Genomic DNA, 15,268 nt, shown 5'->3' on the forward strand with positions numbered 1-15,268 from the left:
TCACCTGCCCTGCTCTGCCCGGAGCAAACGAGTGTGACGGGATTGATACAGGATGAGGTGTCCGGATGACCTCCCTCTGCCCCTTCTTCTACATCCCAAGCGTGTCAAAACCAGAAGGACTCCGATGTATCCCATTGCCCAACTCCGTGCCAGAAAGAGGAGGAAACAGAAGCCCAGAGACGGTAGGGTACTTTCCCAAGGTCACACAGCAGGCACGTGGCAAGCCAGGGTTTTGACTCTGAACACCCACTGGGGAGTTTGCCATTGGGTTGGGGAGCAAGGTGGCTGTCTGGCAGGGTTACCTGTGCTCTCGGCACGTCTCTTGCCCTGCCCCGGCCACTGACGTCGTTCTCTGCCCCACTCCTTCAGGGTCTCAGACTGACCCAAATGCCAGAAATGGTGCAGACTGCCGTGTCCAGCACCAGGCCCTCTAAGGTGATCAGAACTGGCAGATGCCCTGGGAAGCTGGTAGGGGGCCGGAAAAGGTAGGCTCTGGGGAGGAAGAAAAGGAATGTGGTGCATTGGAAAGCCTTTGTCTGGGCCTCAGCCTCTGTCTGTGAATGAGGATGAGCTCTGCATTCAAGGCCTGCCGCGCCGACTGCCATGGTCTGACTCAGTAGTGCTGGTGCTTGAGAGGCAGGTGGTTCTGTCCTCCCCTGAGGTCTCATTCATCAGTCGATCAGATAGGAGCAGTCGAGACCACATCCGCCCCTGACTGGGGTGCTCTGGGGCATCACAGGTGTTCAGAGAATAGGCGGTGGCCCCCCAGCACAGCCGAGTGCAGGCTGGCCCTCCTCCCTTTAGGTCGGTCGTATCACCACACTGATCTGTATCCCCGGGGCAGTCAGTTGTGGCTGACCCCACGCTGTATGATGTGAACAAATTGAACAAAATCTTCACCGCCCCAGGTACTGAGAAAATGAAATCAAATTCTGGCATTACTTTGGCAAAATACTTCTGCCCATTTTAGAGGTAGGGAAGCTGAGGCCTGTGTGTATGGTGATCAGAGCCTCTGTGATTTGGGTGGGAACGCTAATTTCTCAACAGCCCTGAACTTTTAGGCCTTGCCTTTCCTCCCGCTTCTGGAGGGGGCCCTTGGGGCCTCCACCCCAACCTCCTTCCTGCCTCTACCTCAGCCAATAGGCTTGGCCTGTGGTTGGTAAGCTTCTGAAACTACTGGTGTGGGGCCCCACCCACGCTGAGTCCAGACACAGGAAAGGCAGCTCAGATACTGCAGGGACTGAGTCCCTCGAGGCCCCAAATCATCTATCCCCTACACTTCAGCTACTGGGATCAATCTGGTGTTTGCATAAAGGAAACGGAAGGGCCTCCAGCCTCCTTGAATCCGGGTTCTCATTAGGGCTCTGCTCCCCTGCTTTGAGGCCTCTGGCAAATGCTGCCCATCCCACCGCTGGACCTCAGGTTTTCCATCTGGAAATAGGAGGTGGGGATTGGAATACACTGTCTCCAGGGGCCCTTCCAATCCTGCCTTCTGGGTCCCAGGAAGCGTTCCTCAGCCAGAATAGGTGTGATAGAACTATGTGGCCAAGGCAAGTTAGGGGACAGGAAAGGAACAGGTAACTAAAGGGTCCTTTGATTACTGAACTCTCTAAGCTAAGCAGGAATAATGAGGGCATATGTCATACCACTCCATCAGAAATACACAAAGCCCAAAGGCCCACGGAAAGCATGGAGTGATGGTCCCCACAGCGAGGATAGTGATGGTCCTAAAGTGTCTTCAGGAGGCTGAGCTATCCTCAGGGCTGCCCTTGGCTTCCACCGTAGCAGGAGTCCCAAGGTGAGGAAGAGCTGGGCAGCTCCATCCGAGCTCCTTCTGCCTTACTCACTCTTGCCTGGTGCGGCTCACAATTTGAGGGAAGTAGACTATGGAAATTCACCTGTACTACAAAGTACTACAACCCGGGTAATACTCAACAGAGCCCTCTGATACAACGTTAATGCTGGTGGGTTTCACATCCCATCTGCACTTTATGCTTAGCGGAGGTCTTTCCTTGCTGAACATCAAGGATACTTCACAGAATTTCAGACTGTTGGAGTTGAAGGTCCGCTGTGATCTCTCAGTCCAACCTGCGAAATGAAGGTTGCCTCTTCTTGCACGCTACCAGTGACGGAGAACTCACTACCACCGCCAAACCCCAACCTCTAGTAAGGCAGCTTATCTCTGTTCCGGGGACAGTTCTGAAATTCTTCTTCATGCTGAACTGAAACTTCTTGAAACTTCTAGTCCTCAGCCACAGTCCTGCCCTCCAAGGCTGTGGGCCACACACTAGAGCTTCCACCTTAGGATAGTCCTGTGAGATTTGAAGGCAGTGGCCAGGTTTTCTTGTCTGTTCTTGAGGCGGACCAACTTGTTCTGTTCATAGCACCTCCCATACTTTGGTTTCGTGCCTCCTGCCACGTCTTGTCACCTCCTTCTGGATGCATTCAGTTTGTCAGTTTACCCTTCAAAATGCAAGCATATTTTAGGGGTCTCACTAGACCCGATGTGAGCTCATCTGGCACCGCCCTCCCTCTCTGCCCTGACTGTGCCACATCCTGTTACAGACCAGGTTTGCTTCAGGTTGAACCCAAGGCAGGGGTCTGGTCTGCTTGAACAAGAAGATGGGCCCCACAACCATGGTTGCTGCCAAGATATAAAGGCCCTGTTTCCAGCCTTATTAGCTGAAGGGCTGCCCTTGAGTTCAAAGGAACTGAAGAGAACACCTGTTCCAACCCTGGTGCATGACAGATAGAGAAACTGAGGACCAGAGTGGGGGACTTGCCTAATGTCTCATAGTAAAGCTGGAACCCGGGTCTCCAGGTGTCTCCCCCAGTCCTGTGTTCTCCCTACGTCCTGTGCTGCCAGCTGCCCCTCGAGCTCTCTTCTCCCAAGTTTCTCTTAACTCAGGAAACCCCACTGACCTTGCTAGCCCTCCTCCAGAGCTCAGTCCGAATGCCCCACCCCCAGCCCTGGGCCTCCCCGCTCTGCTTTTGGAAGGGGAAATTCTTGTGTTCCCCTCCCAGCTCCTGTCCTCTCCCACTGCAGGGTGAACTCTGCTCCGTGGCCTCTGAGGAGGAAGCTGCCAGAGTCCCAACCTGGGGATTTTCCATGCAGTAGTTGCTTATCAATTCCTACTCGGCCCTGGGCTCCGTGTCCCCAGGCTTTCGTGATATCGGAACCACCTGCGTAGATGGGCAGATGGGAGCTTCCTGGCACGTGTACCACCCTTGGATTCTGTGGGTCTAGAACTGGGCCTGCGGGCTGTGTTAAACAAGCACTCTAGGTGGTTCTAATATGGGAGGCCCATAGGCCACATTCCTAGAAATACTGTTCTGGGCATCCTAACACACATGCCTGGACAAATCCCAAGTGGATTTCAAAAATGGTCCTGGTCCTCAAGGAGCCCCTTGGCCTAGCTGGAGAAACCTGGGTAGCCAGGTAGGTACTCACATGGGTGTCTAAACAGGCACTGGAGCATAGAGCTGATAGGAACTAACTCAGCCCTGGGGAGAGACCGAGGAGAAATGTTACATGAACTCAGCCCAGAAGCCTGAGAGTGTACGTCATGCTGGGATGGTCTTGAGCAGCTTGAGATGCTCTTGGACACGTGGATGTGCATATTGGGACCAGAAGTACAATAGGCCTGTTTAGTTGGGCCCAGCAACTTTGCCGATTATTTTGTAAAAATGATACTGTTCCATGTTGGCAAGGTTGCAGTGACACTGGCCTTCTTGTGTGCTATTAGTGGGTGAGTTCTTTTAACCTTTCTGGAGGGTAGAACCCATAGCTTTGGCTATGTAAAAAAGTCAGTATGTTCACTAAAGCATAATTCGGAAATTAAAAAATGGAAATAATTCAAATACTCATGCAGATTATGCATTAAATGATTGAACTCATCCACAAGGATGTAATGTTTGAGTCATGAAAATTAATATGTGTACAGAATATTTAATGCCATGTAGTAAATGCTCATAATATATTTGAAAAACTAAAATATCAGGAAGCATAGGTAACATTCCTTTAATGAATAAATTATTACTACTACTATAATCGGAAGATGTTTACAAATATTTACTAAGGAAGGAAGGAGGCCGAGGAGGACGGTAGCCTGAGGATGGATGGTGATGAGTCTTGGATGTTATTTGACGGAGTAATCCTGGGGAGTGGTTTCGTTAGGACCTGGGGACTCAAGCGCACAGTCACATCCTGCCTGTGGTCTGGAGGCTGTTCGTGGAGAAGAGTTTTCACTTCTCTGTGGCTGTTGTTTGGGAGAAGACAGTTTCTCATGAGCTTTATGATCTGACTTCAGGCCAGTCTGAGGGAGATCTCCCAAAGCATTTCAGGGTCTTTGTTCTTCAGAAAGTAACAAACTCAGGCAATGTTTGAGCTCTTAGAATATGTCAGACATTATAGGTGCATTATCCCATCTAATCCTTAAAGCAACATTAGAAATCCGAGGTTTGAAGAGCCCATACAGTCACGCAGGGTTTGATTTAAGATTCGAATCCAGGTCTGGGTAATTCTAGAATCCCAGAGTTCTTAACCACGCAGCTCCAGTCTCTAAAGGGCTGAGGCTTGGTTCTTTTTTTTTTTTTTTTTTTTATGTTTATTTGATTTATTTTTGAGGCAGAGAGAGCAGGGGAGAGGCAGAGGGAAAAGGGGAAAGAGGAACCCAAGCAGGCTCCATGCCGACAGCAGAGAACCCAACACGGGGCTCGAACTCAGGAACCATGAGTTCATGACCTGAGCCGAAGTCAGACGCTTAACTGACTGAGCCACCCAGGCGCCCCAGTGCAGAGACCCGGTCCTGATGTTGATTTTGACATCAGGGCACAGTGTGATGGTGGCTTACCTCCCTGGGCTTCAGTGTCCTTACCTGTAATAGCCCTGCCTGTCAGTGCTATTGAGAGGATCTGAGGTCATAGGCTCCGAGTATGAACACCATGGGGATCGACTAAGACCTCCTTGCCTCTCCTTCACAAAGGAGGGAGAAGGGGCCCAGAAGAGGGAAGAGATTTATCCAGCTTTGTAGAGCCAGGCCTGGAATTCAGGAATTCTCAGTCCCATGAAAAACATTCCCAGATTAGTGTAACCAGTCGTGGCAACGGGGATGAGACAACCATTTATCTCCTCCTTCCTGCAGCCCAGGATAGAGAGGCTGGCTCCTGTCACTTCCCCAGATTCCTGCTTTGACAGCTTCCCTGGCTTGTTCCCTGGCCAGGCACCCCCGCTCCCCGGGGCAGGGGGAGCTGAGTCTAAACAGGGTGAAAGGAAAACCCACTTGTCAGGCACGCCCAGCCACTGAGCAGATTTGAGGCACCAGGGCCTAGGGGAGGTACCAGGTTGGGTACAGCTTGTCAGGGGCTCACACCGTACCAGGCTCTGTGCTGGGCACTGTGGGGCAGGAGCAGAAGGTTGTAGAAGCCTTCCCTTGACTTCTCTTCCTCCCCAACCAGAAGTATGCTTCCTAGCAGCGTTTCAGTCATTCTTGATTGTCAACCCATATCAACTCTCCTATTAAAAAATACGATTTATGAAACTTGATTATCTGGGTGCCACTGACACTGCTTTGGGATATAGCCTTTGGCAGTGCGGTTCCCTCCTTTGATCTGATCCAACCAATCCTGGCCAAAGTTGGTTAACGTGCCCAGAGGTATGGCTAAGATACCTGACTCTGCCAATTATCCACTAATCTGCTTTGGTTGAGCTCTAACATCACTCGGCCTCAACTTCCTGATCTTTAAATTGGGCACATTCATATTTCCCAGGTTCATTCTGAAGATTAGCTAAGATAATATAGATAGGACATCATAGCGTCCGGTACATCCTGAGTACGGTGTCTTCCCCCCATCAGTCAAGGTAAGTACCCCTGCCTCCTTATAGTTGGGGGAATACCCCCCTCTAACAAAGAATAAGCATGTAAAATCATGGCTTGGGCTTGTGATGCTTTGTCCCCAATATGGGGAACTTGGAAGGAAGTTGTGGTAGCCATAGGCCCTGAGAGGAAAGGGGAATTGTCTCTGAACTAGAGGTTGGGAAGTTTCAGCCATAACTGGAGTGAGGGTAATAGCAGAAGGTCTGGCCAAGTCCTGGGAGAAGAAAGAGGTGGGCAGGGAGGGCCCCGTGGATGGCAGCACAAACCACAAGGCTCTAAGGACAGGTCAACCAGCATCAAACTCCTCAGTGAGGGTTCGCCTGGAAATGATGAGAAATTCTGCTCTGGGAACCCCTTCCCCTTTGGCTAGTGGGGGAGGCAGCCTCAGTAACTGGATACAGGGCAGGCTCTGGCATAACTGGAAGTTCTGTCTTGCCTTTGGAAGGATCCTACACCCATCCTCACATTGACCTCTACCCTCTACCCTCACGTCATTGTTGTCTCCTTTCTTCCAGAGGCGCCGCAAACCAGATCAGCTACCCAGACCACAGCCACAGGAACTAGGTCCCCTCAATGGGGACACAGGTGAGTGGCCAGGCCTATATATGCCCTCCCCACCATCCATGAGGTTTCCTGCCTTATAACCAACAAAGGTGATAGAGCTGTTTAATTATCTCATGAGACCTTAAGTAAGTTACATTAATAGGAGTATCATGTCTAAAATGAGGGAGGTGATAGTCCTGACCTGTACTGGCCTGTTCCTGGCTATTGATGCCATACCTAGAGTGCGGAGTTTATTTCTGGAAAGTACACTTTCAGAAGAATCCAGAAAAATTGGAGGGAGTACAGTGGAAGGCAGATCAGGCTGGTGAGGAATCTAGAAGCCACGTCCTATAAGGAGCAGTTAAAGGAGCAGAGGATGTTCTACCTGGAAAGAAGATACTGCAGTAAAACACAACAGTTCTCTCCAAGTGTCTGAAGTGCCCTCATAGAGAAGAAAGATAAGCCTTGTTCAGTGTGACTCAGAGGTCAGTAGAAGGGCTTCAAGGCGGCAGAAACAAGCAGGCAGAATTCAGCTCAACCTCAAAGGATTTTTTGTGTGATTGTTGTTTTAGAACCATCAGAGCTGCCTCGTAATGAAACCAGCTCTCGTCTCTGAAAGTGTCCGGTTACAGGCTGAAGACTGTCAGGGACATTATAGATGAAGTTTAAGTTCCAGATCAGCCATGGGACCAGAATTCAGAGGTTCTGTAACCTGCCTGTGCACAAGAATTACTTGGGGGAACATCAAAGATACGGATTCTGGGGCCCCGCCGCCGACCAAGTAATTAAGAATCTCTGGGAGTGGGGCTGAAGACTATTGTTGGTGACGATATCTGTCTTATAAGCTTCTCCCTGGCTGGGGCCAGGTTGTGGACCAAAGTCTGGGATGCTGAGCCAAATGGTTTGTTTGAGTCTGGGGTTCTCTGTACTTGACCACTGCCATCCCCCAGGACTCAGGGCACTGACTCACTCCCCCAGTGCTGGCTTCCTGCCTGGAGCCCCGTTCCTCACCTTTCTCCCCGTGCCCTTTGCCAACCCTGTCGATGGAGCTCTGTAATAATAATACTAACGTTAATAATAATACCCACCGCACCAGTAATGCCAGCCCCTCTAATGCTTGTCATGAGCAATAATGAATATCCAGAGAACATTCCGTAAACAATAAAGAACATTTACTGAGCTACTTCTAAATGCCTGGCACTATGCTTCCTGCTCTTTGTGCATAAGCAGGCAGGATACGGTAGTAGCTAGGAGCGTTTGCCGTAGGGTCAGACGGTGTATTCACAGCCCTTCTCCCCGACTGTGAACTGGGTGATCCTAGACAAGTTGCATCACTTCTCTGTCTCTCAGTTTCCTCGTCTGTGAAATGGGGAGAGTGACAGTACCCACCACGTTGGGTTGTTGCGGGGACTAGGCGAGTAGTACCCATGAGGCACTTGGAACAGGACTGGCACATTCCCGGGCATGATATGCTCTCCGTATTCCTTACCTTGCTACTATTATTGCTGTTGCCATTGTTTCCCGATTTAATTATCTCAACAGCCCTGTGAGGTGGGTATTATTATTATCATCCTGATTTCACATATTGGGTAACTGAGGCACAGAGAGGATGGGTCATGCCCTAGGTCACACCCAGAGCCTACTGGACTCAGAGCTGCGTGGGCAGGGCGGGTTTTGGAGTTTCCCTAAGCAAGAGCGAAGCTTCCTGTTGGCGCCTCCTTCCCACTCACGGCAGCCCCTCTGCCTCCAGCTGGGGGTGGGGCCTGCTAAAGGGCAGGGGTCACACACTCAGACACCTTCAGGCCCCAGCAGGTAAAGCAGGTGATGAGGCAGCCCCAGGAGAGAGAGGCAAGGCCTGGGGTAAATGGCAGAGCCACACCCTGGACAAAGCAGGAGACAGGCCGGCCTCAGCTTCATACACTGCCAGTTCTCCCGCTCCTTGAAAACAAGTTGGACAGACATCTGTACATGAAGTAAAAGCTGCCCAGTTAGTAAACCTCAGCAACTAATTTTTTTTTAATGTTTATTTCCTTATTTATTTTGAGAGAGAGGAGAGAGACAGCGTGAGTGGGGAAGGGGCAGAGAGAGAGAGAGAGGGAGAGAGAGAATCCCAAGCAGGCTCCGCATGGTCAGCACAGAGCTTGATGCAGGGGTTTGAACGCACGAACCACGAGATCATGACCTGAGCCGAAATCATGAGTCTGACGCTTACCCCGACTAAGCCGCCCAGGCACCCTGAAACTGATTATTTTTTAAATTTAGATATTAGCTAGAGCAAATTGCACCTTTACGGGCTGAGTCTGGCCTGCAAGTTACCAGCTCTGCTGTAGATCCTGGAGGACAACAAAATGAGCCCACTGGCTCCTGCACTCAAGAGGGTCTCCCAAGCCAGAGAGATGTGCGGGGTTGGGGGGGGGGGGCCTCTGGAGGTTGATCTCCCAACTGAAACCGTTCTTGAGGTGGACACTGGAGTTCTCATCCCTTAGCCCTGGCCTCCCACATCCTCTCTGCCGGACCCTGGCTTCTCCTCTGCTCTGTGTGCATTTTTTGCTTCCTCACTCACAGCCACAACTGTCCAGCTGTGCGCATCTGAGGAGGCTGAGCGGTGCCAGAAGGATATAACCAGAATTCTCCAGCAACACGAAGAGGACAGGAAGAAATGGGCACAACAGGTAAGTCCAGGTGACACAACCCCACCTGCGTTGAGCAGGAAAACCTCCTGCTCAGCTAACCTCGCTAAGTCCCAGAGTGAGGACCAACTTTTGATTTTGTTGTTGTAAGTATCTCTTGCTCCATTACCAAGAAGGGAGTCCTTTATCTTTTGAATAAATATTTGTAACGGCTTGCATGTAATTCATTATGTACATTATATGCAATGAAAGGTCGGGAAACACTCTGATGCAGTAGAAAGACTTCCTGCCTGGAGCGGGCATCAGGGTTGGAAGACCCCTACTTGCCTTCCACCTAGACGGTTCTCTAGGAGCCCCCTTCCAAGCCCTAAAGAAGCAAAGTCAGCCACATCTGCTGTGTCTTGGAGGCCTTGCGCCCTCTCTGAACTCAGATTGTCCCCATCACGTAGACGACAGGGTGGGACTCTGATCACCAGCCTCTACAAAGCTCCAGGGTTCCGGGAGTGGATAAGCGAGGCTGTGCTGAACCTGCTCAATCTCACGCTGCTTACCACTTTCTGTCCCCAGGTGGAGAAGGAGAGGGAGCTGGAGCTTCGAGAGAAACTAGATGAACAGCAAAGAGCCCTGGAGGGAGAGCATGAGGAGGCACTGCAAGGTAAGGATGGAAATGCTTCACCAGCATAGATGTAGAAGGGTCCTTCTTGCGCCCTCACCTCACCGAGTTCACAGGTGGTCTCCCACTGCCTCCTCCCTCCTGCCTCTAGCCCCTCCCCCCTGCCTCTAGCCCCTCCCTCCTGCCTATGGCCCCTCCCTCCTGCTATGGCCCCTCCCTTCTCTCACTGGCCCCTCCCTCCTGCCTCTGGTCCTTTCCTCCTACCTCTGGCTCTCCCCTCCTGCCTCTGGTCCACAAGCAGTTGGCTGCCTCCGCACTGGAGTCTTCAGGATCCTTGGACTTGTCCTTTTAGGAATGGCTTTAAAACTCTGACGCCATGCTTTGTTTAACCTTAGTTGAGACGTTTTTTCCCTTAAAATTTTAAAAGCAATTCATATTCCTTAAAGGAAATTTGAAAAATCTAGACAAATAGGAGAATTTTTAAATATCCATATTCCTTCCCTACAATGATGACAGCTCTTAAATTTTATGGTTAGGTTATTTATATGGTTAGTTATTTTTTTCAAATAGCTTTCTTTCCTTTCATATGTGATGTAACCATGATAGAAAATTTAGAATCTACGGACTAAACAATACGATCTTATAGCATAGTGGTTAAGATCTCAGGCTCTGCAGCCACAGTCCCTGGGTTTGAATCCCAGCTTCCCCTCTTACTGGCTGTGCAACCTTGAAGAATTTAGTTAATCTCATTCCTAGGGTGTTTATGAGAATTAAATGATTTGTTAGACAGATAGATGGATAGGTAAAATTTAGAACAGTGCCTGATATTTCATAAGATACTTAGCAAATAATGATTAGTACTTATTTTATTATTGCAAAAATTAAAATTGTGTACAATTCTACCCAGAACCAGTCACTAGTCACTGTTACCCCTTTAATATAGATCCCTTTCACTGTGTGTGTGTGTGTGTGTGTGTGTGTGTGTGTGTGTGTGTGTGTGTTTGTATACACCTGGGATATTCTTCTATACACACACACACACATACATTGGGGGGAGGAGATAAATTGATTTTTCTGTTTCAATGGTATTAACATCTTGTCATTTAACTTCTGTAATATAAGTTTTAGCAACTGCACAGCATTCCAATGCGTACCCTTATTCATTTAGTGAGCCCCATTGGTTAGGCATTTAGGTAATTTCAAACTTTTGCCACTGTTTATAATAGCAATGATACTTACACAGTGAACTCTTTTGTAAAATCTTTGCCACATTCATGATGTTATCTTTCAAAAAACATTCTGGTAGAGTTGGTGTGGCAAAGTATATCTATCTATATCTATCTATCTATCTATCTATCTATCTATATATATATATATACACACACCCATATATATATATATACCCATATATATATGTATATATATATATATATATATATATATATATATATATGAGTAAAATACATACAAGACTTACCATTAGTGACATTTAGTACCTTCACAGTGCCCAGCAACCATCACCCCATCCCGTTCCATCCCGTTACCCTAAAAGTAAATCTCATACCCACCAAGCAGTCACTCCCTGCACCTCCCCAACCTCCTAGCCCCTGATCCACTGGCAGCCACTGAGCCACTCTCCGGTCATGGGTTTTGTCCATTCTGGATGCTCAATAAATGGAATCATACCATCTGTGACCCCCATGTCTGGCTTTCTTCACCCAGCATAATGTCTCCGGGTGCATCCATGGTGCACATTACATTTGCACTACATTTCTTTTTTCCCCTCCCATTTTAAAAGCTACTCCCTTCCTTTTTATGGCTGAATAATATTCTATTATCATTGGCCTGGACACACCACATTTTGTTATCCATTCATTGGTTGGACACCCTTTGGCCACTGTGCATTGTGCCACTAGCAGACGCACCTGCTTGTACACCTGCTTTCGGTTTCCCTGGGTGTACGTCTGTCCAGAAGTAGAGTTGCTGGGTCATACAGCACATCTGTGCTTAACTTTTTGAGAAACCGCCAACCTGTTTTCCACAGCAGCTGCACCCCTTTGCATTCCCGCCAGCAGTGCACGAGGGTTCCAATTGCACCACATCCTCGCCAACACTTGCTATTTTCCACTGTTGTTGCTGTTGTTATTATTGCTGTCCTAGTGAGGCGTGGAGTGGTATCGCATTGCGGTTTTGATTTGCATTTCCCTAATGCCTAGTTTTGCTGAGCATCTTTACATATGCTTTTTGACCACTTGTGTATCTTCTTTGGCGAAGGTTGCGTGTATTTTTGACGCTATTGAAACAGACCTAGAAAATGCTATACTGGTGTTTCTTTTATTCATCAGTATTTGCATGATCTTTCCCCAGAACTCTCTTTTAAAATACAGTTAGGGGGCGCCTGGGTGGCGCAGTCGGTTAAGCCTCTGAGTCTTGACCTCGGCTAAGGTCATGGTCTCACCATTTGTGACTTCAAGCCCTGCATCAGGCTATGCACTGATATTGGGGTGCCTGGGTGGCTCAGTCAGTTAAGCGTTTGACTTCGGCTCAGGTCATGATCTCACAGTTTGTGGGTTTGAGCTCCACATTGGGCTCTGTGCTGACAGCTCAGAGCCTTGAGCCTGCTTTGGATTCTGTGTCTCTCTCTTTCTCTGCCCCTGCCCTGCTCATGCTCTCTGTCTCAAAAATAAATAAAACATTAAAAAATACAGTTAGGATTATTTTGTATGTAAAATGTTAAGATCCTGTTCTTTCCATTTGACATTGTTTCCAACATGTTTCCAAATAATCATGCTGCTTCTAAAGGTTTATAAAGGTTAGACCACTGCATACACGGTTTTCCTTATTTCCGGTGAGTCTAGACATCTAGATTTTAACTACTGTAAGTAACACTGCACCAAAAGTCTTTTGCATAAATCTGTGCAGACATTTCATGTTATGTCCTTAGATTCCCAGAAATGGAATAACTAGAACAGAGGTCTGAACTTTTAAGATTCTTGAAACATATTGCAACATTAGCACAAAATGTTTTGAAATGGAATTGAAGCCCTCACCCTGGGAATTTGAAGAGTTATGTTTTAATTCCAATGTGCTGTGTGATACTGGGCCTGTCACTCAACTTCAGTTCAGTTTCTACATCTCTAGAATCTACCTTGAATCTCAATTCATTTTCCGTATGTCTACAGTGTACCTTCCCCACCTCATGATGCTATTGTGGGAAAGCAGCTTTGCTGTCTGTGCATTGCTTTGATACTATTTTTTAGCATAATAGATAGGTTGATAAGAAAATGTTACTGTTAGGGGCGCCTGGGTGGCGCAGTCGGTTAAGCGTCCGACTTCAGCCAGGTCACGATCTCGCGGTCCGTGAGTTCGAGCCCCGCGTCAGGCTCTGGGCTGATGGCTCAGAGCCTGGAGCCTGTTTCCGATTCTGTGTCTCCCTCTCTCTCTGCCCCTCCCCCATTCATGCTCTGTCTCTCTCTGTCCCAAAAATAAATAAACGTTGAAAAAAAAAATTAAAAAAAAAAAAAAAAGAAAATGTTACTGTTGTAAAAACCCCAGAGGAGAAGGGACTGCCTATCTTGAATTCTTCCCATCAGAATTCTTTCTTAGTTATTTCTAAATCACTTGGCTTATATAAGGTGGTACATACATGTGTATTAAATGAATGCTCAAAAGCATAGTGGGAGGGGAAATACAGGATTCTATTTGTTTGGGGTGTGGTATACAGATAACTGGGAGAAACAAGTGGTGTTTTTTGTTTTTTAATATTCTGTGTATATCTTGAAGTTTTCTTTATTTTATTTTTTATTTATTTTTAATGTTTTTATTATTTGTTTTTGAGAAAGAGAGCAAGACAGAGTGTGAGCAGGGGAGGGGCAGAGAGAGGGAGACACAGAATCTGAAGCAGGCTCCAAGCTCTGAGCTGTCAGCACAGAGTCCAATGCGGGGCTTGAACTCATGAACTGTGAGATCATGACCTGAGCTGAAGTTGGATGCTTAACCGACTGAGCCACCTAGGTACCCCTGTTTTGTTTTGTTTTGTTTTGTTTTGTTTTGTTTTGTTTTGTTTTCATTTTCTTAACAATGTATGTTGCAAAGCAAAGCTTTTAAATTTTTTTTTTTTTTTACAACGTTTATTTATTTTTGGGACAGAGAGAGACAGAGCATGAACGGGCGAGGGGCGGAGAGAGAGGGAGACACAGAATCGGAAACAGGCTCCAGGCTCTGAGCCATCAGCCCAGAGCCTGACGCGGGGCTCGAACCCACGGACCGTGAGATCGTGACCTGGCTGAAGTCGGACGCTTAACCGACTGCGCCACCCAGGCGCCCCCAAAGCAAAGCTTTTAATTTTGATGAATTCCAATTTGTTTTTCTTGTATTGATTATGCTTTTGGTGTTGTATCCTAAAAATTTTATGCCAAACCCCAGGTAACAAAGATCTTCTATGTTGTCTTCCAAAATTTGTATGGTTTTAAATTTTACGTTTAGATCTATGACCCCTATAATGGTGTGATTTTTCTTCTTTGGACTGTTAATATGGTGGATTACATTGATTTGAGTTTCTTTCTTTCTTTTCTTTCTTTCTTTTTCTTTCACTCTTTCTTTCTTTCTTTCTTTCTTTCTTTCTTTCTTTCTTTCTTTCTTTCTTTCCTTCCTTCCTTCCTTCCTTCCTTCCTTCCTTCTTTCCTTCCTTCCTTCTTCCTTCCTTCCTTCCTTCCTTCCTTCCTTCCTTCCTTCCTTCCTTCAAGAGTGCACACACATGTGAGTGGGGGGAGGGGCAGAGAGAGAGAGAGAGAGAGAGAGAGAATCTCAATCTCACAACTGTGAGCCGAAATCAGGAGTCAGACACTTTAACCAGCTGAGCCACCCAGGTGCCCCTGATTGGAGTTTCAAATATTGAACTAGCCTTGCCTTCCTGGCATAAGCCCTACTTGGTCATGCTGCTATTATTACCCTTTTTTATATGTTGCTGAATTTGATTTGCTAATATTTTACTGAAGATGTTTGTGTCTGTGTACATGAGGGCAATTGTTCTGTACCATCTGCCCAGTTGAACTTTTAAAGTATGACTTGCCTCATAGAATGAGTTGAGATATGTCCCATTTTCTTCCATTTATGGAAGAAATTATATAGAATTGGTATTATATCATTTTTAAATGTTCAGTCGAATTTGTGAATGAAATCATCTGTTCTCACACATTTGTTATCCAGAAAGTATTTAAGTACAAATTAAAATTCTTTAGCAGTAATAGGAATGCCCAGGTTATGCATTTTACCTTGGGTGAATTTTGGTAGTTTGTAGTTTTGTCGGCAATTGGTACATCTCATTTAAGTTGTCGAGTTTATATGCCTGGAATTGCTCGTAGTGGTCTCTTAAATATCTTCTGTGTCTTTGGTGGTATTCCCTCTTAATTTCTTGATATTGGTAGTTGTGTATTCTCTTTTTTCTTTGTCAGTCTTGCTTAAGGTTTATCAATTTTATTAATCCTTTCCAGAAACCAGCTTTTGGGTTCATTGATTTCTTCCCCCTATTTTCAATTTCATTGATTTCTGTTTATTTCCTTCCTTCTCCTTTTTTTTTTTTTTTTTTTTTTTTTTGGCTTTATACT

At 47.0% G+C, this 15,268-nt stretch overlaps 1 protein-coding gene across 1 annotated transcript in view; it reads left to right on the plus strand.

Moving 5' to 3' along the window:
- Window positions 1-15,268, plus strand: part of CCDC69 (coiled-coil domain containing 69) — a 36,638-nt gene that overhangs the window by 9,737 nt on the left and 11,633 nt on the right. Inside the window, exons 3-5 of the mRNA XM_006928069.3 lie at window positions 6,392-6,461; window positions 8,985-9,091; window positions 9,617-9,704. Coding sequence (XP_006928131.2) covers window positions 6,392-6,461; window positions 8,985-9,091; window positions 9,617-9,704 — 265 coding nt within the window. The remainder of the gene's footprint in view (window positions 1-6,391; window positions 6,462-8,984; window positions 9,092-9,616; window positions 9,705-15,268) is intronic.

The sequence above is a fragment of the Felis catus genome, chromosome A1, assembly GCF_018350175.1.
Source record: "Felis catus isolate Fca126 chromosome A1, F.catus_Fca126_mat1.0, whole genome shotgun sequence".
Classification (NCBI taxonomy): domain Eukaryota; kingdom Metazoa; phylum Chordata; class Mammalia; order Carnivora; family Felidae; genus Felis; species Felis catus.